The sequence below is a fragment of the Rissa tridactyla genome, chromosome 2 (genome assembly GCF_028500815.1).
Source record: "Rissa tridactyla isolate bRisTri1 chromosome 2, bRisTri1.patW.cur.20221130, whole genome shotgun sequence".
In the NCBI taxonomy this organism is placed as follows: domain Eukaryota; kingdom Metazoa; phylum Chordata; class Aves; order Charadriiformes; family Laridae; genus Rissa; species Rissa tridactyla.
This window is the reverse complement of record NC_071467.1, coordinates 38665754-38690432: the sequence shown is the minus strand read 5'-3', so window position 1 is coordinate 38690432 and position 24679 is coordinate 38665754. Positions and strand designations below refer to the sequence as shown.

The following is a 24679-nucleotide window of genomic DNA, read 5'->3' as shown; positions in this document are numbered from 1 at the left end:
AGGGCCAGGCATGGACAGGGCATTAGCCATAAAGCAATCTGTCCTTAGTGATGACAATAAGTTTTCAAGTGCACAGTTCATGCTGAAACACCTTTGACCCTGAAAATTTAACATTATACAAAGCTTTGAACAGGTTAGCCACAAGAGCACAGTAGAGTGCTCCAGAGCCTCCTAAGAACCTTTGCAATAATTACAATGAGACTAAACATTGCTATAATTAAGTTTCCTTGCTTAATAAAAATAATTGCCTAATGTTTTAAAATCCACAGGTATGGGGCAGTTTATCTGAAAAACTGACGCCTCTCATCGTCAGGTTATGGCTTGTGTTTAGTGGTACAATACTACTATCGTAAGTACTTCAAGATCCCCTTGAACTGAGAGATTGCAATGCTGCCTGTTACAGTACGTACTCATGGGGTACAACACCCAGGGCTAGCGTTGACTTGCATCTCAACACATTTACATTGTTAGATCTTCTATTTATTCCCTAATTTTGCAAAACGGGTTTCTATATACTCAATGTTCAAGAAGTAAGAAGAGGTACGACTAATAACCTGAACTCCTTTCCTGGCTCCAACCTCCCACATGACGAGTAATACAGGAGGCTCAGCGCCCTTCAGCTCCACACCTTTCAGCCTTCCACCAAGGCATGGCTCGCCCTGAGGCAATATATATTATTCCACTTCTTCCTGATTCCAGACATGTTGTGAAAGAGAGGGATAAGTTCACACAAATGCAGGGCTCCCGAACGGAGGCACTGGATTCAAAAACTTAAATTTTTGCAAGTAGGTATCTATTATTATATGTTGGAACAAACCATGGAAAGACAGCTTTGAAATAGGAACTGTAACTTCTTCAAGGCTTAGGAAGGCAAGTCTACTATTGCATTGGAGAAAAATATGGTTATGTTTAAAAAACAGCATACATCTGTGAAACACTCAGGATAAATTTCAGTTTGACTCAAAACAGTACATTTTCATGTTAATACTATAGCATTTTCTTTTTTTGTAGAAAAAAATAAAGACATCTAGAAGCTAAAAAAGTCTTTGAATACAAAGTTATAAAGGTCGCAAAAAATATGCCCCACAAAATCAGCTGAAAGGACAACAAGCTACTTTCCACTGGCAGATGAGAATAGCTGGATATTCTCACAATATTTTCACAGAAATCATTCCATATAAAATGGAACTCCATATGCATAATTAAGCAAGTAGCTTATCAGCCCCCAGCACCTTCCTCCCTATAAATTACATCAAACACCCCTCAAAAGAGGAACGTAATTTTTATTCTGTAACATAATATTACAACATACTTCTTTTGCTTTAATTTTTCCCGGACATTTTGTACCATAAAATGTATATCAACAAACTCACCTCATAGATTACTTTGGTTTTTTTTCCCCTAACATCTATGGTTAATTTCTGTGCAACAGTTTGAGATTCTTCCTTTAAAATTAAAGGAGTGGTGATTTCTCTAACTGTTTTTGTTATTTCAAATGTACAAAAGGGTGAAATGTAAGAAACCCAATGAACAACTGAAAGCCCCCTCCTGCACTTCAGATGAGACTAAAAATAGGTGAGAGATCAACATCAGAACTGCTTAAAATTTTTCTTTACTCTTAAGACATAAAAAATGGGAGGAGAGGGAGATCTGAACAAATTTTTGAGACAGAAATATAATTTTCAAGGAACCATATTTGGGTTTGGTTTGTCTTCCCCATGTTACATTATCTATTTGATAGAGGTTTGTTTACTCAGCTTCAACTTCAATGGGTTTCATTTCCTACCTTTTTCTTGCACTAGCAAAAGTACAACCAACCTCCAAATTTCTGAAGAATATACACAAACATTCCTCAAGCCCAAAGACGACGAACCTATTCAACAGTGCTACTTGGTTGCTCTTACCCTTTAGCTTTTGTGCTGCAGCAAAACGTTTATAACAATGTCTGCAAACTGCTTGGGAAACCTGACAGTAAGATAGCTCATTAAGCATGAATTTAGAAAAGGGGAGGCTGGGGAAACCCACCTCAGGCCTGTAATGAGGCATAAGAGCTTCTCCTGAAATAAAATGAGCAAACATTTTGCAAAGTCAGCAGAGTAACCCAACTCTTCGCCAGAGCTGGGAGAAAGGAGTGATTGAATTCATGAATCCATAAATGCACACAGCATGTGTATCCTAAGAAAGGAGAAGACAACATCCATGGGCTTTTCTTTAATGGCCATTCATGACAATTAACTAACTGCAGGCAGGAGCTGAGGCTCACCACCAGATTAATCCAGAAAAACCTGAACTCCACTTCACAGTTCAAAGAAACATGGAACCAGAAGAGAAGCCAGGCATATTCTTGCCTCACCCACCAAGCAGCAAGTAGACTATTTCCCACCCACTGCCTGACAGCTTCCATTTTGGAATGCATATGCAACAGCTCATCTATGAATGGCACTAGTTTGGACAAAGTTCTTAAAAAGTAAACTACCCAATTTCCATCAATTTATTAATCTGGACTGCTAGATATCTGGAAACCTTCAGAGAGCAACTCAGTATCACACACAGCAAATCAGCACATTCTGGGGACTCAGATCACTTGATACAATAAAGTCTAGCACAGACTCAGTGAGTTTATGATTATGGGAACAGCCTACATGTATGCGCTAAATCTGTGCATGTCAAAGCATGCTACACGTGTGCAGAAGGCTCCTCAGATTCCCAACCACCTTCCTGAACAGAGAATACTAGGTGACTCATTTCCTTGATGTGTACATGGATCATTTCAGTGTAGGTAAGACACCTTTTTTTTTTTCTTTCTTTCTTTCTTTCTTTTATTTTAAACTGCAGGCATTGTTAAACTCCATCAGACCAATCAATATCATACCAGTGGCATTCCTTGAAATGAAAATAGTCCTGCTAGCAATCACTTGCCATATTGGATATTAATCCAAGTTCCTGAAAATATTATTTGGGGGGGGGGGGGGGGGGGGGAAGGGGAGACACTGGGCAGGAAGGTAATCTGGCTTTCTAGAATAGCGGTTTTTTTGTACCTATGGTCAAAACTGAGAGGCAAGCTACCAAAAAGTATCCAGCACTAAAAACATTGAAGCATCATCAGATTAGTAGAGAAACAAAACGAGTAACTAGAAACAATGCATTATGTGAAGTATTACACAGATTCATATCTTAAGATTTCCAAATAGCCAACAACTGTAACACACCTAAATGGCATATCAATGCTCTAATGATTATCAGTGATGTAACAGGCCCATTATATCTGTTGATATAAAAGGCTAATTCACTACCTACAAAGACAGTTTAATCTTTAACAAAATTGATAAAGCTATCTTCAGTATCTAGATAAAGCTATCTTCAGTATCTTGATTTAGATGCCTTCTAAATCTACAGAATCCTCCTCAGGTATGCCATCAATCTTTTTTTTTTTTTTTTTTTCCTTCCTTGCACTCCTGTCTAGAATTCTGCAGAATACCAACAGCCTGCAACTTAATTCGGATGTCACCACGAAGGTCTCTAAGATATCAAGGATGGCAGATGCTGGATCCGTGTGATGATGACTTTACATTAAGTTCTTTATTGTGCTGGTAAAAGAAGAGTCTGTCTGTTGATGGAATCAAAGCCATTATTCCACACAAAAACTTTCTTGTAACAGTACAGATGAAATGTAGTCAGGCATTAACTCCTTCCGTCCCCAGCCAGCCCTGAAAGAGCAGATCCTCAAACTCTCTTAGAAATCAAGAGGCTGCCTTCAGGAATAGCACCAACCCATGCCAAAATACTATCAGAATAATATACTTGGTTATAATATAATGGCTAAGATAAAAACCTATTTTAGAAAGCATAAGACACCCAAAAATTTAATAATCACCCACCATTTTTATGATGCAACATCTACCAATGTTTGTAATTCAGAACTAAAATAAGACTTTCACTTCCCCTTTTTCCTCCAACTGAAAAACACTAACCAAATTTTATTGTTACAGAAATACTAAGCATTTGATCTAAAATCTTAGGAGTTATTGAAAACACACAATCTTTTGAAAAGAGAGGTCGAATAAAAAATAAGAGAGCATTCTCTTAACTTTAATGCCCTCCACTAATGAATAAAAGGCTGGGAACAAAAAACTTGTGTATTCCAACAGCTGTAATTATGATGCTTCACCTATTGTACTTGAATGAAAGCAACAGGATACAAAAATAATTTTTATTTGCTGTGACGCACAAAGCATTTTTTAAATAAAGTTATTTAAATCAATACTATCTGCAAATTATAATGAATGTATCATACTTGCATATAACAGTTAACTTTTAAGGAAAGAATTTAATGAGCTTATGTGAACTTGGAAACTCTGAGACAGTAAAAAATATTCAAGTTGCAACTGGAGTTGCTTACATTTGTCTGTACAGATACAGCTTCTGGAGCACTGCTCTGTAAGCTTGCACAGCTGTGCCTATCTTCCAGGCAACACCAAGGCAGCTAGCATTACCCACAAAATCAGTTACTTTGCTTTTCCAAACAAAAAACACCAACCCACCAAAAACCAGCCTAGAAATTCACTTCAGAAGAAAACAACATTTATTTTTCTCTTGATCTGCATACCTGAAACCTGTTTGCAGAAAGAGACTCGATACTAAAGACATTCTGTAGGTCTCACTTTCCAGAAGGGAACTTAATCACCAGCTTCTTCAGCTTCCATTCCTCCTGCTCAGTTTCTTACAACCGCACTTTCCTTGTGTATATGTGAGGTACCACAAATTCTTAAGTAACTGACATAATTTCCAAAGACAAATCACCTAGATGGCTGGACAAAGCTGATTAAGAAGATACAGTACAGCCATCCCAGCTCCATTTGAATGCGTGGGAAGAACTGACATTGGTGCCAACACATTTATGTAATGTGGTCCCTGCAGATGTTCAACTGCTTTGAGTTGTCAGCTGGCTTTGGAGATACACATCACAAAGCAGACTAGCAATTTAAAGAAGAACCCTCCAGGTGGTGTTGTGTGGATTTTAACATGGCAAGACATCTTGAGAAACGTGCTGTGATATCTACCTTATAGAACAGAAAGTTGTAAAAACCTCAATGACACATTCCACCATGGGCTAATTAGAATTAATTTGTGCCACATGGCCTCAAGAGCTGCTCTTAGAATATTTAAAACTCCTTAATCATCTTCAACAAGGCATCCTTTTGCTATTATTTTGTCTGTGATTGTAAGACAATTTAAAGTAGCAAACCTGAAAATTCTTCATTACAAAGCTTGTCCATCCACATATAACACTTTTAAATGTCTTTATTTCTTGTTGAAGTGTGTGCATGTGCACCTGACAGAGAATGAATGAATGATCTAGTTTGTCCCTTTACCACAGAAACCAGCAGAGCACTGCACGTGGGCCACCTTTTGTTCCCTTACAAGGAATCCCAGGACAAGGCTAAAGCATGCATAGTTCTTAAATACCACTATATAAGAACTCCTGTCTCAAATATTTGAAAAAGCTAAACAAGAACATTCCCCTCACTCCAATTTTTCTTCCTTTTAAATTACAGGCTCTGCTATGCATTTTACCTGTCTTTCCTGCTAGTTTTACACATTCAAATAGATTTTTCTCCTCCTTCCCACTGCTGTTGAAGTATTCTACCTCTATGTATTTAACATCAAAAAGCACAGCTCACGGTCCTCATAAACACTGCATATTTGCATGATGACAGAAAATGGATTCCAGTTAAAGTTGTGAGGTTAAAAAAAAACCTTTCTTCCTAGATGAGACAGTAGGAGACGCAAACTTTTATGTGCTCTATTTTGTGCCTATGAAGGACCGATTATTGGTGTTTTCACATAGTATGATGAAGAGTCAGCATTACCAAGCACAGCCCTCATGGGTCTGTCCGCTAGCTAGCTTCATTCAAACATTCCTTGAGAACTTAAAAAGCAATCAGCTTCACAGCCCTTCAGTCTCCCCTTAGCAGAACACCTATTAAAAACAGTCAAACAGAAACATTTGATACTTGAAACGTACTCATGAAGGTGAACATTCACGAAAGATAAATGCAGTTCCTTTAACAGGAATTTTATTGGCCATGGAATACTAAGAAAACATTTTATTTTAAAGCCCACCAACCAGAGATCCTTGTCCCAGCTAAAGATGTAGAAATCATGTCGTTCTCCACAGCAAAAAACATGCCCAGTAAACAGAATATCCCATGGCTGTTGTTGGAGGCATAAGTGTTGGAGATCTAGCATTAAAAAGCTATTGTGAAAGACATGTCCTTATCTCACAAAGTAATTTTTCACAAATAAGCGTAAGTGCATTAATTTCATTTAGTGAAAAGGGAATATACTACTACAAGAGTGACAGTGCAATTAAAAGTGGAAGCAACACCAAAGAGTCTAGCACTAATGCCTACTACAGTATCTGCACCAATGATTCTGTATTACTGGTCCTGGGCCCTGACTCGCACCATCAGACGCCAGAATATCTATGTATATTTACATCTTCATTCTCATCCCTTTTCTGACTCAAGCAGCAGTGTGAAGGTTTACAGACTGACCAGACCTTTTTCCCCTAAGCATGAGTCCCTCTGCTGCTCAAAAGCATAGGAGCAAAACTACCACATTCTACGGTAGACAGAAGAGACTATAGAAGAGCCTGTAAGACTTGGAAAAAGAATTTATGAAGGAGAAAAGATTCCAAAAACAATTAAGTGAAGGGATACACTTCTGTTTAGCTGCATAGCTAAGATGGGAACAGAGATGCTGGAGGAGATGGACACTTGAGCAGCACCTTTCAACCAGATCACACAGGACATGAGAGGTCACTGCTGTTAGGGCAGAGATGACAAAGTCCCTCATCTCACCTACGGTCCTTGCAGAATTCCTCAGCCCTAGAGCAGAGGTTTAACAGTATTTTGAGTCCTGATTTTATTGTAACATTATTTTTCATAACAGTACTGAGAAAGATTTAAAACGCAGGCAGCCCTTGTACATTTCAGCCAAGTAAGTGTAACTAGCTGGCATACACACATCTAGTTCAGAACTGCAAACTGAAGGAAAAAAAAAAGTATTTAGGTAGGGTAAAACTCACATAATATTTAGACCTGCATGCTATGAAACTAAAGGATATATCATTTCACCAAATATCAATTTTAACTACACAAACATTTCATCTGCCTTCAGACCCGCAAATCTCCTATCTTTGTTGAACCCAAACTTTACATTGTGAATGCACCAATGAATTTTCACTAATATGTTTCTTTTTCCTGAACTAGAAAATGTAGGACCATTGACTGATAAAATAGTAAAAACCTGCAGGATGCATGGGATTGAATATAAAAAAAGAAGGTATTAAAAAAAGTGCTGGAATAACAGGACGCCAAGTTCCTTGCCTGCCTGTAAGGTTGTTTTTACCAGGTCAGTTTGTTCATGGGATGAAACCTGACTTTGAATTATTTCAGTTCATTATGGGTCTAATTAACCCACATTAGTAGCTTCCTTGTTAGCCCTCTGGATATTGCTCTGGTGCTTTTACCAAGCCCTTTCCAATTGCTGAATTGTGGACTAAGGACAAAAGTATATTTCACAATCCCCCTTTATAAATTATTTCAGGCCTATATTCTCTACTGGTTGACTTGAGTGTTCATAAGACTTATAGTGGTCAAAGGAAGGGTAAGGTTTTGGGAAAAAAACAAAAACTACAGAAACTAAAAACCGTAACCACACTCTCCATCTGAACACTCAGTAGAATCAGGCTCATTTCCAAAACCAGGATTCTCTTTCTTTCCTCATGTCCTACCTTTTTTCAAGTTAAGTCACCTAAACCCTAACCAACAACTACCTCTCTCCCCAATTACCAAATACACTAACAACCATGCTCCAAAAGACACTGTCACTCCATAGTCAGAGATGTTCTTACACCTAGCATTGTACCCTGCACCCACCAAAGTCATCCTGTTTAGCTGCACAGCTAAGATGGGAACAGAGACGCTGGAGGAGATGGACACTTGAGCAGCACCTTTCAACCAGATCACACCGGACATGAGAGGTCACTGCTGTTAGAGCAGAGGCAGGGCTGCTGAAACCACCAGTGAATTCATTTCTAGGCACACCTCAAACGCAGCCCCTTTATCCCAGTTGCATGCGGGCAGCAGTCCTGCATCTGCCACAACTATGAGGCAAAGCAGCAGCTCAGGGGGCCCAAACTGCAAGTACAGATAATTATATCATCTATGAGACAATACCACGAACCAAATGGATGTGAAGCAGTTAGCACCCTTGGGAGGCCCCAAGAGAGGCTCAGAAGACCACCGCAACAGAAGAGTAAGAGCTGTCTCACTGCTCTGGCAGTGCTGGAGGCCACTGTACGGTTTCAACAAGGGTGAGAAAATTGATACAGAAACACTGAAGAAGCGATTGAGAAGCAAGCTCAATGTTGGAAACCGTAACTCAGCAACTATTGCCTCACTGGAGGCCTCTCTGTATTGTGTAGGCGCTACCATACTCTCTGCAGCATGATCTTTTTTTCATCCTCTGCAGAGAATTAGTGGCACAGCCCAGAGCCAACAAAGAATATCACTTCATGAGAAGCAACGATGAAAGTACACACCACTAGGTGACAACAACATGCACAAGCCTAGGTGTCCATGGAAGCCCTAGAAGCCCACAGCTTTCTCCTCCTGACCAGAGCTGCTTCCTTCTTTTTCCCCAAAGCACTGAAATCAGTGGAGTTCATAAAACACAGAGATCTGCTTAAAACTTTACTACATATTATTATAATAAATAATCCATATATTTGCAACAGATCCATTTCCTTTATTTACCTAACTTGTTTTCATTGGGACTTTTGGAGTAAAGTGAAGACACCTGAAACTTTCACAGAGGGTTTGAGAGGCTGTCTCTGGGTCTGGGCTACCATGTAGCAACATGAAGAAAGCAATGCCACAAACCAAGTACCAGAGGTGAGAAAATACAAGAGACAAAACAGATGGGGATCAATGTGTGCATTCAACAAAACCATATTGCTTTCAAAACAATCTCACAAATTGCAGAGGTAATATTCTGCCATCAAGTGCTTCACACAAATGATCTGATCTTCACTTTCTCCCAGAAGGCACTGGTGGCACAACTCTGGCCTTTAGTCAGTCCTGGTTCTTTCTCTCACAAATATTACAATGGAAGCTTCAGGTAAGACCTTTACACAGCACCTTCTACAGCAAACATGAAGAGCTATTAAGAAAGGACGCTCATGTACATCACTTTTTCTATCCTCAAGTTTTACTTCATCTGCAGAACAATCACCTGCTACTGACCAATTCTCTTCTCACAAATGCCAGCATGCATGAAATGGAAGCCAACACGTTTCTTGTCACAGCTTCTTCTCTTCTACCATGATACAGCAAATGTACCAGCAGTACAGCTTATCTTATCTATCTATCTTATCATTTACTCTATGTTAACGGCTCCCAGGAATGTTCTCATGGTGCCACCCTGGGCAGACCAGCACATGGCACCCAAACTCCCTCAGGACACTTCTCCTAGAACAGGGGTTGGGTTCCACACAGGCCCCTAATGAACCCTTCCACAAACATCTCCACAGAACTGAATGCACTTCAGGGTGGGATTCAAAATAATTCTGCCAATCAACATAATCAGCATACTGTGTGCTCTACTAAATTCAACAGGAACGGATGGCTGAACAACTGTGCACACATGTACTCAGTCAATCCAACTTTGTTTGACTTGGCATCTCAGTAACATAGAGAACAGCTATCACAGTACGATTGTCCTTGGACTAAGACATGCTTCAGGGCAAGCTCTATGAAGTTTGAAGGAGATATCTAATGACTAGGAATCTAGAGGGGGGAAAAAAAAAAAAAAAGACTAAAAAGAACAATCCCAACAGTTACCTAACATCATCCTGAAGTACAACAGTGTAAAACTATGTGTCTTTATCTATTGTTCATTCTGACCAAGTGCTTCTAAAACCTTACTGTAAATGATAAAGGCTGTGGATCTAATAAGTATAAACTTCTTGTTTAGAAAGATTAAGTGAAAGCAACAAATCTTCTAGAAATTGATATATTTAGGATATGATTTTGTCCTGTGACTTGCTGGACACAGAACAACATGGTAGCAAATGGTACAATGAATACCGGGTTCTTCTCTTTTTCTCCATCTATGCAGCACTCACCATATCCTTATCCTGTTACCACATTTTCATATATATCGATATGTTCATTTTCATACATATATACTCACACACGTACATACACACATTCCCACATATGCACACACTAGCAAACCTCTCAAGTATTCTAAACAATTCTCCAAAGACAAAAGACAGGAGTGATCCTCACGTTCTGACACATTTCATGTATAACCTGTAACAACTATAAGTACTTTTCAGTAAGAAGTGCAGAAAGGAAAGGCTCTTCCAGTTTCACATGAAAATAACCTTTCATTTGTACAATATTTCTAAACGTACTAGTCATACACATGAGAAAAACAAAACCAAAATTTCGTATTTTGAAGACACTTACGAACTGAAATTTCCAAACTAGATGTTTTATGGTTAAAAAGAGGAGGAAACAGATTCTTTTGACTTAATGTACTTTATCAAGCATTTTCTCAAAGGTTAACAACAGCCTTTTTCAAATTTTCTTTTTACCAAGTCAAATCTATCCAATATCTGAAAGATACAGAAGTGCAGACCCATCTAATAAAGATGAAATTACAGATTTTGAAGTTAGGTGAATACTAATGTATAGAAAACATGGTGTGCACAACACTTTTTACAAGAATACTAAATAGCAGAATACAATGCACCAGTTAATTTGAATTACACCAGGGAATTTCTCAGCCCACTCTTGTTTGGGGAGAAAGTGAAACAATTCTGCACAGTTATCAGCTGTTCTGGACATTCCTCCAACTGCAGCGGGAACAACTTGAGTCAGTGTTGCCACACATTGTGCTGCCTCTGACTGCACATCCCGGCTCCTTCCCTCGCACCAACACTCCTCAGATCCCGCAAGAAAGCCAGGAAGAGCCAAATCAGCAGAAAATTACTACTACAAAATGGAAAGGGCTTTCTGCTGCTGTAGCTCAGTGAACTAGCTTTCTGCAGGGTCCGAGGAGTGCAGATGTCAGCACAAGAGGAGGAGTAACGATAGGCAGCTAAAAGCAATTACTGTGCAAGCAATGCTGCTTCCATTTAACACTAAAAGCACCTTGGAACTATGGCTGCAGACATTAAAGAAAACTCTTCTGTGAGAAAGAATAATTGCTGTTTAAAATAACATTCATAATAAAAAGTATGGCTCCAGTCAACAATAATCATCAACCACCGTGCCTCTCCAAGCACTAAGTGCAGCATCACAGAGTGTCAAACAAGGCAGAATTAAAGAAATTGCCCTCCTTTTTTCATGACACTTTAAATGCAAAAACCACTGCACCTAGCTTTAACAGTCTTAATTTGAGGAATGTCAGAAACAATAAACCTTCTAAAACATGTATTGTTACATTAAGAAATTAGTTTAAGATGCATTATTTAGCTTGTTGATCTTTGCCTCCTCTTACCCTAACCAGACCCTCCGCCACATTCAGCAGAAGAGAAAATTTTGATCTCTTAGCTCCCAAATTGGTTTCAATACAATCAGATTTTTTTAGTATATAGCCTTTAGTATATAGCCTATGCTATCATATGAATACAACAGTATTAAGGATAAAGAAAAAAGTCTTAAATTTCATTAGTCATAATAGTCTTCCCTACTTAGCCAACCAATCATGAATAATAACTTGTCTAATCCTCTCAAATCATCTTTCCTAAAAAGCTCGTGAAAATGAATTTGCCTTGTAGTGCACAGCAGACTATTTCACTTACAGTCTATTGTATCAAAAGGCAGTAGGCGAAGAATTTTAACCAAGGGCCTTTTATTAAGACACAAAACATCCCTTTGGGCCTTAACTTAGGCTGGAGGGCACTGGCAAGAAAAATGACATAATATCACGTGAAAAATAAAACCACCAAGGTAACCATAGCTTCAACCATCCAGCACTCCTAGGGAGACAAAGCCTTTCTCCTCCTTAAAAGAGCCTAAAACTCAATACAGACCACAAAGTCTAACATTCCCTGAAAGCAAAACTTAAGGAATTTAGTACCTGCTATTTGCTATGTTTAACTTCTAGTATTCATTTATTTTCGGTTGCAAAATTCTCACAATAATCTGAAGTGATAAAGATATAAGCAGAGTGGCTATGTTCAGAGGAAAACCAGCACCCTTTTTGAAAGGGGAAGGAAAAAAAATTGGGGGAGACAACAATTTCTTTTGGAAGTTTTTGGGACATCGAGCTTTTTACCTTGAGAATCGCATAAGTTCACTTTTGTTTTTCCTTTTTTTGAATTCAGGCAATGAAGTTCTACTATTTCCTCTGTCAATTTGAGGGCTAAATACTAGCTTTTTTATCGGGACAAAGATGTAATCAGTTTTTTGTCCAAATGAAAACACACTAGAAAAAGCTGATTAAATATACTGTTTAAGTCTATACTGTAAAAGCGCAGAAAGTCCTGTTACTACCACGCTAAAGAAAATGCGTCTCAGATTTTACAACAGAAGAAACGGTGGAACAAAACTCCATAAACTCTCTAGATCTCGTAAGACGCAAGAACATCAAAGAAAACTCCTTGCCTTAACCTCCATACATAGGCATATTTTATTCAGCAGTTGCACACCATGTTCGCAGCTGTAAAAAGTCGTATGGATTTTTCTTTGCCCAATATAAGAGATCAATTACTGCAGTTGCTGAAATCTAAAGTCTAAAATTCTACAGATAGCAATGAAGGAAATTCAAGTACTCCAGACTTTTTGAAAACTGGCTACAGGCCTTACCATTCCAAAAGAGAAGCTAAAACAGGGCACTACTGATAAGACCGCACCACCGCGACGCAGACACATTTCAGACTACTGTTGTGCAGGAACTTTACTGAAAAGTTTAAAAAAACAGAAGCGCTAGTTCATGCCTGACGAAATGTGAAACCTCCTCAGCGCATCGTCAACTGCAACATCAATATATGGAATGTATTAGCTACAAACATAAAGCAACAAATAACACATCCCAGCATCACTTCTGCCATGACAGTTATGGTCCCTCCACTACCAGACTATACTATTAAAAAACAGAGTATTTTTTGTAAGATTGTTAACTTTTTTTGATCTAGATGTATAACTGAGTTCCTCAGGAAATCACTTGCACGTCAGCACCCCAACACCGTACCTTAATTTCTAAGACAACTAAGAATCACCACCATCAGATGGAGACGGCGCACAAAGATGCTTATCCTTTCCCGTACCAAGGCTGATTCTTCTACTGACATCTCAAGCTTCCCATTATAACCTTTTCCCTCACACCCTTGGAATAGGATCCTGTATCTTTTCATGTGTTTTGTCGCCCCTTGGGATAGAATTGACCGCTTGCCCTGAAGTGGGCAACAGGTTGTATTTCACATGTAATAAATATGCAGTTTTACTAGTCAGAGTAACCTCCAGCTGTATCTGCTACGAAAAAAAAAAATTACTGGGAGAAGTAATTTTCTCTCCCTTTTTCTCTCCACATATTTCACCTGGCAGCAAGGAGTAGGGGAAATAGTAAAATGTTCCGCTCATACAGAGCTATCCTCATTATTCTCATCGCAGCAATGTCTTTCTGATGCTCAAGCAGGCAAAGGAGGGCCTGCTGCAAAATTTGGCTCCTTCACGCTTCCAGCCAGGAGCTGAGAAAAGAATTTGCCCTCTACCTTGCAATGAAAAGCAGACTCCAGGAATCTCTTTAATTATAATTATTGTGGGAGTGTGGTCAGGAAGATAATAAATCAGATTGCCATATCGCAGGTGTACAAAGCAGGGGGAAGTGGGAGGAAAACAGGAGTTAGACTGCTGTAACAGAAATAAAAAATTCTCAGGCTATGCAAGGGAGGAGGGCAGGGAAGGTGAGATAACAGCCACAAGTTTATTTTTGCCCAGAAAGAAAACAAAATATTTGGCTACAAATCCTTTACAATACACCTAGGATGCAATCATACAAATAAACAATTCCACAACTAACCCTTCAATCCAGTTTTGCAGAACTGCATTTTTATAATAAAATATTCTGTCTTTGGCAGATTGCCGTCCTGGATTACACGGGGTGCTTATTTACACTGCAGTTACTTGTTAATGACATAATCAGAACAAACCGAGGAAAACTTCACATCTAATGAAACACAAACTCTTCCAAGTTTTCCTATGAGGATTTCTGTGCATAACACTGGACTGGAATTTGAGAGGTCTAGGTTCAATTCCTGGTCCCAGACACATGCTTCCTGTACCACCCTAGGTGCACGTGCGTGCACCAAACATTTGTATTTGCTTATACAAAAGAATTTGCTCAAGTAGAATTGAACATTTCATTTAGCTGTGAATGTACACAAAGGACCATTCGCACGAAATGCATTTCTTAATATGATTTCCAAGATTAAGACTAAACTCTTCAAGTTTTTAGCATGTCCATCCTCAGTCCTTCGTTTACAAGGAAAGGATATTCTAACTAACAGAATACACTACATTCCTTTTAATAGTATCATGAGTTACATGAATTTATATCTCTGACACCCAACTGTACAAATTCACATGTGGAAAGTATTGATGTGTGTTAACAAAGATTTACACAGTAAAAGACAATCAAATTACTCTGGTTTCACAGTTCTGGAAAAAAAAAAAAAAACAAAACAAACCAGAACAACTAATTTGAGCTGCCAAATTACTCACTATTTCCATGCAGACTCAGTGAATTTTTAAGAAAGGCAAATGCAACAGGTTTATTCCAATCCCAAAGGTGTTTCTTATATGTGAGCCTGGCAGAACCTGGAAATAAGAGTCACTAATCTGAGATCCTCCACATTAGAAAATGACTGAGTATATTCAGAAAGCTACAATTTTAGCAGAAAACAAGTGGAAACTTGTAAATACTGAGTGATGAGGGAAACAAAAGAAAACAATAAGCCAATGGTCATTGACATGACAGAGAACTGTTCTAACAAGTCACCATTTTTACTACTACCAGGGCTTCCCCCCCCACCGTAGGCTTTGCAGAAAATAAAAGAAAGAAGGATTCAACTGCAGCTGTCCTCAACATTATTTTCCACATGCCAAAACAGTAGAACAACAGAAATGTCAGAAAAATTACATTATTTTTATGATACTTTATTTTACCTCATAATTGAGCATATTACCATATTGACTCAGAATTAACCCAATTTGGATACTGTTGCTTTTCTCAAGCAACCTTAAAAAAACCCAACAGACTTACTTAGCAAATACAGCGGGGTTTTTTTTGAAGAAAAGCTGCTCAAACAGACATCCCATACAACACACTTCTAATTCCAAAAACCCGTATTTGCACTACGTTACTACATTATTAGTAGTATATGAATATTTAATATTCTATATGAACTGCCAACTTCTTGTAAAATTGTTTTATGGTTAAAATTCTGTATTTCACAACTTCAGGGGCACATAACTACAATCTCTCTTTTCATACCAATTTCTCTTTAAAGATAGCATCAGAAAATTGAGGTTCATACAAAGCATAAAACACACTATTACACAACCTGGACAAAGAAGAATTGACTTCTGGTGATTTAAGACAATCTAATTAATGGGGACTTGAAACTATTATTCCACTTAGATCTTACATAGGCAATTATAGGCCATGAAATAAGCTCCTATGACCTTTTGCAGAATTAAAGTACCAATGTTGCTTTACACTGCAACATAAGAAAAGTTAATTGGTCATAAAACTGAGAGGGCATTTTAAAAATGAACTGCCACATAAAATTACTGTAGTGCATGAAATCTCCAATCAGAACTTGTCCGTGCTGTGCATAGAGTCAGAGTCAGTCTCTGACTCTCATATGAATAGATAGATGCAATCTCAGCAACCAGACACAATAAATACAAGATGAAGGGAATGGCAAGCATAGCAACAACACACAGAATAAATTACAGAGTTAACCTCTGTAATCACACCATGAAAATTATTTCATTATTTTAACTTGTTAATTATTCATGCAGCAGAGATATGGGAAATGGCAGAAGAAAGACAATAAAAGAGGAAGCAGCTGAGAAATGTTGATGGAGAGGATTAGAAAGGTATAGAAGAGTCGTCATGAAAAACAGTGGATGAGGAAAGAAAGATGTTTAGGGTAACATTCCACATTCAATAGCAGGGCCAACCTAAGGCATTCCTTCCCTCTCACCAGTGCTCATTACTCCTGGTCTAGCATCGTGGTATACTGCTTCCTCCTTTCTAACAGGCACAATCATTTGTGAAACTGTCCTTTGAATAAGCCAGGGCTGAAAAATAACCTGATTTTAAAAAAAAGAAGTTGACACAACTAAGAAACAAATGCAGGAGAAGTGAGCACTTGCAAGGGAAAAATAGGTCATGCCAACGCTTCTCCCAGCAAAAAGGTGCAACCATGGGATTAAAGACGAATGCCTATGTTCAGACCATAAAAATACATCTCTCAACTGTGTATTGTAACACTACATGCAGAGCAAAACATTTTTGGATTACATCAGGTGATAAACACTGAAAAGAGGAGTCACATAGCAAAAGGCAGCCAAAGCACTTGGTTGATGTTGGGGAACACATTTTTCAGAGGAAGCATGTACTTTTCACTGAAGAATCCACCACTGCAGTACACTTCTAGCTGCTCTTAGTGGCTTCCCCCCACACTCCACTGCATCCTCTTTAAATCAAAGCCACGATTCCACGTGCATGATCTGCGGTCTACTATTCAGGTGTATATAACATGGAGAGTCCCAAAGCATGACGCTCTATTGCTTAAATGCATGAAATGGAGATGCAATAAAGAGGGATAACAAATTAGATGATCAAATAGCACATAGCAGTACATGGTACTACCTGGTACATCGGAACACTTGGTACTTGAGGTGGAGACTTAGCGCTTGCTTACATTTCTGAGACTCAAATGGAGTCTTATATTATTTGCTCCATTCCCTCTGCATGCAATTTCATCCTTAGGAGATAACTTTCTTTACCGTCATCAATTTCAACCATTTTGAGGACAGAAAGGCCAAAACTAGATCTTTAGTTCTATTCAGACTCTGCTACTAGACACCACTGATGCCATTTTTGGAGGCAACAAAGAAAGTGCAGAACCCATTACAAGGCAGAAGGATAGAAATGAGTCAAAAGCAGCAGGTTACGCCAAAGTTTTCTTACTCATCTCTGATATGCTAACGTCAAATCAACTTGGGGGGGGTGGTGGTGTGGTGTGTGTGCAACGCAGGACAATCTAAAATTGCTCACAGCTACATTTGTAAAGTGGTTTTCATTATAAAACCTTATTCAACAAAAAAGTCAGACTAAAAGTTTTCACACTAAATAAGTACAGAGAGTTTTAGAAACTCTTTTTTACCACTATTAACAACGCAAGTTAAAAACCAGATGAGGCAAAGATTCCAAAATTGACCTCTGAAAGCTCAGCTTTAATTTAAAAAACAGCATTTTGTAACATTTGGAATGAACACCCTAAACGTATGATTCAAGGTACTACTTAAGATCCACTTGATCTCACAGTGAACCTAAATTCAATCTTACCAGTATGAAATGTCCTAGCCATTTCAACAGTTACCCATTCAAGTGCCCTTAAGATCAGCTTTGAACATGAAATAATTTAAAACCCTAGTGTTAAAGACAATTATTAACTCAAACAATTGTATAAACCCATACAATAGCAGCTTTGCACGTGACTGGACTTTAACAATAAATAGGACAAGTAACCTCCAGGTAACAGATGTCACTTTTACTATTTTTGCTGTTAGTACTTTGACATGAAAGAAAAGACGACTACAAGGGAATAATTCATACATAAAAGAAAACTGCAAAGAGAAAAGAAATAAGCTTTTCTCTACATTTAGTAGAGACAGTAACAGGTGTAAATCGACACAAGGAAGAACTAAATTTAATATTAGGAAAGAACTCTCTTATGACAAGAACAGTTAAGCACTATTAACAACAGTTAAGTTGCCTAGTGAGATTGCGTAATTTCTATTATCTGAGGCTTTTACGGGTTTCAAAAGTCTACCAGTACCATCCTTTCCTTTAAATCAGTTCTGACAAACTTCACTAAGCCTATTTTATTCAAAGCTACGCAGTTTCCTGCTTGTATTAGTTTTCTGCTGTTTTAGCAAACTGAATCAGCAAACACCTGACAAGTATCAGAGATGGCATAAAGGAACTAGTAATAATACATGCCTAATGTCAGGACTTTAACCTTCAACAATAATGAGTTATGCCGGCTCACCACATCTCATAAGACTGTATCTTAAAAAACAGATTAAACAAACAGATTAGACAAACATCTACTAATAATACTGTAAGTACAATTTATCCTTCCTGGGGCTGAGAGGAGTAGACCAGAATTCTTGAGGTCGTTTCCAGCACCACTTTATTTAAGCTTTAAGAAAAGCAACACAAAGCCCATTTTGAACTCATTTAGTGAAACTTTAACAACATATTAAACTGAAATTTCACTTAATATACTAAAAGAGATAAATATTGACCTGCTTAGCATTGTCACAATTAAACGGTACGTCTAATGCAGCATGCATTTGTCTCGTCTGTGTTTCCCATACCTCCTTGCTGAAAGGATAAGCCTAAAATGTCTTATGCCTAAATCATTTAACTTGTAATCTATAAGTGGGAATTCAATTTTCAAGACCTTACATTCGTTAAGAAAGTCTGCCAAATATCTATTAACTGTAAAATGCTGGCTGTACATACCGGCTTCTTGAGTTTGCTAATACACACATCCAGTTTTACTCCTATTGCTCAAAGCTATCCCAAGCAGAAGGCTGAAAATGACAGACTGGCAATGATTCGGACCTCTCTGAACAGCAATAGAACTGGAATAGTAGGAGTCTTCCAGGAGACTTGCAAGGTGAAGTTAAGTTCAGAAGTTACACAGAATCATTAGTCTCTGGTGACGCTTCTTAGTCCATCATTTACACCAGCCTGTGATGGCAGGTCTGGTAGGCATTCACACCCTACTGCCTGTAGACTTCAGGGAAAGGGGGAAAAAAAAAAAAAAAGGTAAAGACAGCAAAACATAACTGTACTCTAATCAGCTGGCCAGTATTCGCAAAGGCTTCCTCGCTTAGATATCCTAATTCCCTTTTATTAATGCATAAGCTTTTTTCTCAGGTTTACTCAAAGGAAATACTCCTTGGTCAAGCATAGATATAGTTTTCAACTTTTTACAAGTTACTGAAGCACCTCTCCCTGTGACTCACTCTAATATACCTGCAGCATATTGGTCAGAAAACAAGGAATCCATTGAGAAGCTTGAAAGTTGGAAAAAAAAAATACTTAAAGGTCAATACCATATTTCATTTGATAAGCTTGTATACACTTCATGCGTCACCTGCTCCAGAGACCACGGAGAAAAGGAATAAATACAATATATCACCTTGACCGTTTTGCCTATTCCTTTTCCCAGAAGACCATGAACGCTTCAAACAAGACAGATTCTTCTCTCATTTGTACAGGACAAAGCGTGCTAAATTAGGTTGGACTTTCAAGATGACTTGTACGTATGGAAATTTCACCATCACCAAGTACAACTGAGATCGAGTGGAAAACATCCTAACCCAGTTTCTATGTGGAAAAGTAATTTGTCATAAACCCAAAGTTTTTGTCAATTATTACACTCATTCTTAGGGAAGGGAGGGTTGTCAATATACATTGACATTTGCTTACTAATAATTATTTCCATATGCTTTGAAATTCCTGGTCATTAACACAGTATTTGTTGATTCTTCCTTCCCAAACATACACATGCCTAATGCTCACACACTTGCAGAGATTCACTGGTACAAAACCAGGGACAAAGCCAAAAGAGACTGGTAGCTCTGCATTTTCTATATATGCATATATGAAGCCAAACAAGTCACAAAAAAGCAGAAAAACTTAGTAAGATACCCAAAAAACATAAACAACAAAAAATAATCACTACATGTGTAAAGAACAAAGACAACATCTTCTATGAGGACAACATACTTCAGAGCACTGAAGCAGACCTTTCAATCCAGATGTTATAGGAAATCCCTAGAAGCCAAAACTGGTCAACTTCCCACCAAAACACATGCTTTCCACCATAATTTCAAATTTTCTCTAGAGACTTCCACCAGAATATAGTTTTATCACTGTTTGCTGGGAAATCATACTAATGCATATTCAGAAATTTAGGGCAGCGTTCCCAAGAAAAACCTCCCTTTTGTACTGATAGTTACAATGGCCCTTTTTGTAGTATTTCCAACACGGTCAGGCGAAACAAAATACAGTATAGTTCATCTTGTGACTGATGTAACGCGGGTAGGGAACAATACCGTGGAAATTAAAAAGCCAAGGATCTTTGTCTCTTCTTAGACAGATTGCCAAGTCTTAGTAGTTAGAGGGAGAAATGCTTAGCATCCCAAATAAAGCACTGCAGTGCATGTTCATTATTTCGGTAAAGTCACTGCAGCTTTTGGCAACCCCACAGGAAACTTAGACCCTTCAAAGAAAGCCCAAGCTAAAAAGCTAGGAAACAGCCCTAGTTTAAAAATTATCAGAAGAAACAAATAATTTCCTGGCTCTGGAAATAAACCCCAAGGAGTTCACCGCTCGCATTACAACAGATGATAAAGAGATAACCTCGCCAATAACGAGCCATAAACCCATAAAACGCTGTATGTTCTCGCCACCGCCGGCGGTGTTTGGCAGCAGGCGGGGAAGGCGCGACCGGCGGCAGGGCCGGGGAGGCAGGCCGGCCGCTCGGCCCGGGGGCCACCTCTCTGGTCGCCCAGGGAGCGTGGGGCGCGGGGCAGCTCGGCCGCCAGCCCTCCCCTGGCCGCACCGCTCCAGCACCACCAGCTCCCCGCCGACACTAGGAGCAGGGCCTGGCGCCCGGCGGGGGGTGGCCAGGCGGGGGGACCGGCGGGCCCGGTGTCGGTGCCTACCTGCGAGAGCTGCCGGGGGTTGGGGCAGCCGAAGAGCGCGGAGCTGGAGCTGAAGCTGATGGCCCCTCTGCGGCTGAGGACGTGCTGCGGCACCGGCCTGTCCAGCGGCAGCACCGGCAGCTGGTAACATACTTCCATTGAAGAAGCCTCCGTGCGCCGACCCGCCGCAGGGCAGCGGCCTCGCCCGCCGCCGCACCTGCCCGCGCAGGGCTCGCCGCAGCGGGGCGGCGGCGGGGGGAAGCCGGCGGCGAAACCCGGCGGGGGCCCGGCGCCTCCTCACCGCCCCCGCACCCCCCGGGGGGCCGGGCCGGGCCGCGCCGGGCCCCGGGCCTTTGTCCTCCGCCGCCAAAGCCTGGCGGGAATCGCCGGCGGCAGCGAGGGGGCAGGCGGGCGAAGCGGGACGCCCTCTTGTCAACGCCGGAGGCGGCGACTCCCGGCCCCGCAGCCCGCGGCCGCTCCCTCGGCCTCGCTGCCGCCGGCGGGAGCCGCTGTCAGCCCCGCTGCATGGAGGCGAGGCCGGCCTGAGGGAAGGGGGAAGGAGTGGGGGGGGGGGGGCGCTTTGGGTGAGACACACGCCGCGCTCGCCCCTATTGTCCGGCACGGCCAGCAGCAGGAGGAGGAGGAGGCGCCACCGCCGCACGGCCCCGCTCCGCCGCGGGGGAAGGGGCCGGGCCCTCGGAGAGGGGACCCGAGGAGGAGGAGGAGGAGGAGGAGGAGGAGGAGGAGGAGGAGGAGGAGGAGGAGGAGGAGGAGGGAAGGAGCCTTCGCCCCGCCCGCCCCCACTCGGAACAGCCCCGGCGGCCCAGGAGGAGGCACAAGCCCGACGGACTCTGCGTGGGTCGCGCGACTGGCGACACGCAGCGCGTCATCACGTAAAACTACCCACTCTTCCCCCTTCCTTCCCTTCCCCGCCCGCCCCGTGCGCAGCAGGGGGTGGCTTCGCCGGCGCCGCCGGGCCCCGCGCGCCGCGGCCGGCGCATGCGTACTCCACTTCGCGCCTCCGGCCGGCGGCGACGCCGGGGCTGAGGCGGGCAGGGGGCGGCCCCCCCACGCCGCCCCCTGCCCGCCTCAGCCCCGGCCTCGCCGCCGGCCGGAGGGGACGGCGCCTCCCTCCTCACCCCACCCCCGCGGTGGGCTGAGCACGTGCCGTGGCCAGGCGAGGCCTGAGGGTCGGAGCCCCTGGGAGGGGTGGTGGGTTGGCCGCGTTTTCTCTCAGCCCTCGATCCCGGCCCCCCGGCCTCACAGCTGTGCCGTGAGGCATCGGAGGAGCCTAGCGGAGGGGGCGGCCGGCTTCCCCTGCTCCCTCCTCCCCTGGGTGGCAGAGCGGGCAGGGGTGGGTGCGGCCTGGCCTTGAATAGGCAACTCGGGTGGCTGCTCAAAAATCAAGGGCAGAAGGGCAGATTTGCTTAAAATGCGTTAGCTGTCAAAGGCAATACACGGAGGAGTTTCTGTTCATAGAATCATAGAATGGTTCGGGTTGGAAGGGACCTTAAAGATCACGTAGTTCCAATGCCCCTGCTATGGGCAGGGACACTCCCACCAGACCAGGCCGCTCAAAGCCCCATCCAGCCTGGCCTTGAACACTTCCAGGGATGGGGCATCTACAACTTCTCTGTGCAACCTGTTCTAGTGCGTCACCACTCTCACAGTAAAGAATTTCTTCCTAATATCCAATTTAAATCTACCCTCTTTCAGTTTGAAACCATCATCCCTTGTCCTGTCATTACACCCCCTGATAAAGAGTCCCTCCCCATCCTACTTGTAGGCCCCCTTTAGGTACTGGAAGGCTGCTATAAGGTTTCCCTGGAGCCTTCTCCAGGCTGAACAACCCCAACTCTCTCAGCCTGTCCTCACAGCAGAGGTGCTCCAGCCCTCTGATCATCTTCGCAGCGCTCCGCTGAACCCATTCCAACAGGTCCATGCCCTTCTTGTGTTGAGGACTCCAGAGCTGGACACAGTACTCCAGGTGGGGTCTCACCATAGGGGAGTAGAGGGGCAGAATCCCCTCTCTCGAGCTGCTGTCCACGCTGTTTTTGATGCGGCCCAGGATGCGGTTGGCTTTCTGGGCTGCAAGTGCACATTGCCGGCTCATGTTGAGCTTCTCATCCCACTTGAATCTTCGCTGTTTGGTTTTTTTAGAGTGTGGAGGGGTGGGGTTTTTTTTTGCAAGATGAAGAAGTAAAACCATGTCATTTTTTCTTAAGGTAAAAAAAATTAGATTTCTGTCAAACCACTCAAGTCCATGACTTGGACTTTATAAGGAAGAAGTAGAATAATTCATGAGGTGATCTGGTCCATGGCAATGTACATCACATTAGCTGGCATGCTTAGAACTAAACTTCGCTTGTTTTTTTAGGACTGATCTTCCCTTTGTCTCTCCCTGCAGCTGCTTTTTTTCCATCTTTTCATCTCTTTTATTTCTCCATCATGAAAAAAATCCTAAATATAGCATGATAGGTAAGGGAATGTTTCTGTTCTTTGAATAATATATGAAGTGCCTGTACCCACTTAAAAAGCAGATTTTGCAAAATGATTCATGTGATTTAATTTTGCGTAATACATTGTTCTCCTAAGTGCTTGCTTACTGGCAGAAAGGTTTAGATTTCACATGATAACGGTTATTTATAGGCAATGACATGGCTTTGGATGAACCCATTTTGAAAGAATAGTTGGTTTGTATGGAGGATTTTCACCTGTTTGAACTAGTTGTAGAAGCGAGAAGTTTTATAGATGTGGACCGATGGCTGTTTCACTCTGAGCTATGAAGTTAACAAATGCAACTCGTTCTTTTGCAGAACTGCAATCCCACATTGTTTCATGGACATATGGACACATGAGAGGACACTGGATCAACTACCTCATCTTAAAAGCTTTCTTCATCTGTTTTTTCTCCCGTTTTGCGAAATAAAAATGTTCGCAAGCATTCACAGTATGGCTTTATAATATATGCGTGCAATAATTCAAAATATATTATAAGCACATAATAATTCACAGTAAAATAACAGACTTTTTTTCCCTTTTTTTAAGGTATGTCAGGTTTTCTTCCGCGTTCTTTGACAGTTTACTTATATTTGGCCTGCTTACGTTAAATCAATGGTGCATTTAAGTTACTGATAGAACTCCACCAGCTTCACTGGATTCAGGATTTCCATCCCCCATTCATTTTCAAAATTGCTTTTCGTTCTTTCCTAGTAACAACAAATCAGTTTTCCGCACTCTGGTAGGATGGATTGTTACTCTAGTCAACCTAAAATTCAATTTATGAACAATATATCATGTTTAGCAAAGAAACAAAAGCATATTCTTACTTTCATTGAATATACATAGGGTATATTTCAATTCTACAAGGTCAAACTGTAAATAAAAATTATTGATAATGTGTTTTTACAGTTCGTACCAGCTCTACATACTTTCCATCTGACTAGTTGAAACTAGTTCTTTAAGGTCATATTAGCGCTCAGTCTGAACCAGTATATCCTCAAATAACATAATCAGCAGTTTCCCTCGCTAATAATCAAATTATCTTTGATCTCTAATTAATGTTATATAAACACCTTTAAGGAATCTGAAATACATTCTTATGAAGTAAGCATAGATTTTCCAGGCAGTGACTGATT

The 24679-nt window shown here is 41.1% G+C and overlaps 1 protein-coding gene and 1 long non-coding RNA gene across 4 annotated transcripts in view; one reads left to right on the top strand and one right to left on the bottom strand.

Annotated features, from left to right (window-relative positions):
• The window catches only part of PDE7A (phosphodiesterase 7A), a 75991-nt gene extending 54685 nt beyond the window's left edge, over nucleotides 1-21306 (bottom strand). The window contains exon 1 of one of the 3 annotated variants that reach the window (XM_054191650.1): nucleotides 21063-21306. In XM_054191650.1, the coding sequence (XP_054047625.1) occupies nucleotides 21063-21200 (138 nt within the window). In that variant the 5' untranslated portion in view covers nucleotides 21201-21306. The remainder of the gene's footprint in view (nucleotides 1-21062) is intronic. The other 2 variants (XM_054191646.1, XM_054191649.1) reach the window with 2 other exon arrangements.
• A 516-nt stretch (nucleotides 21307-21822) lies between these two features.
• On the top strand, nucleotides 21823-24247 carry LOC128905484 (uncharacterized). Its single transcript, XR_008464879.1, has 3 exons — nucleotides 21823-21934; nucleotides 23419-23519; nucleotides 23858-24247. It is a non-coding gene; the product is annotated as an uncharacterized LOC128905484 (long non-coding RNA).
• Nucleotides 24248-24679: the final 432 nt, after the last annotated feature.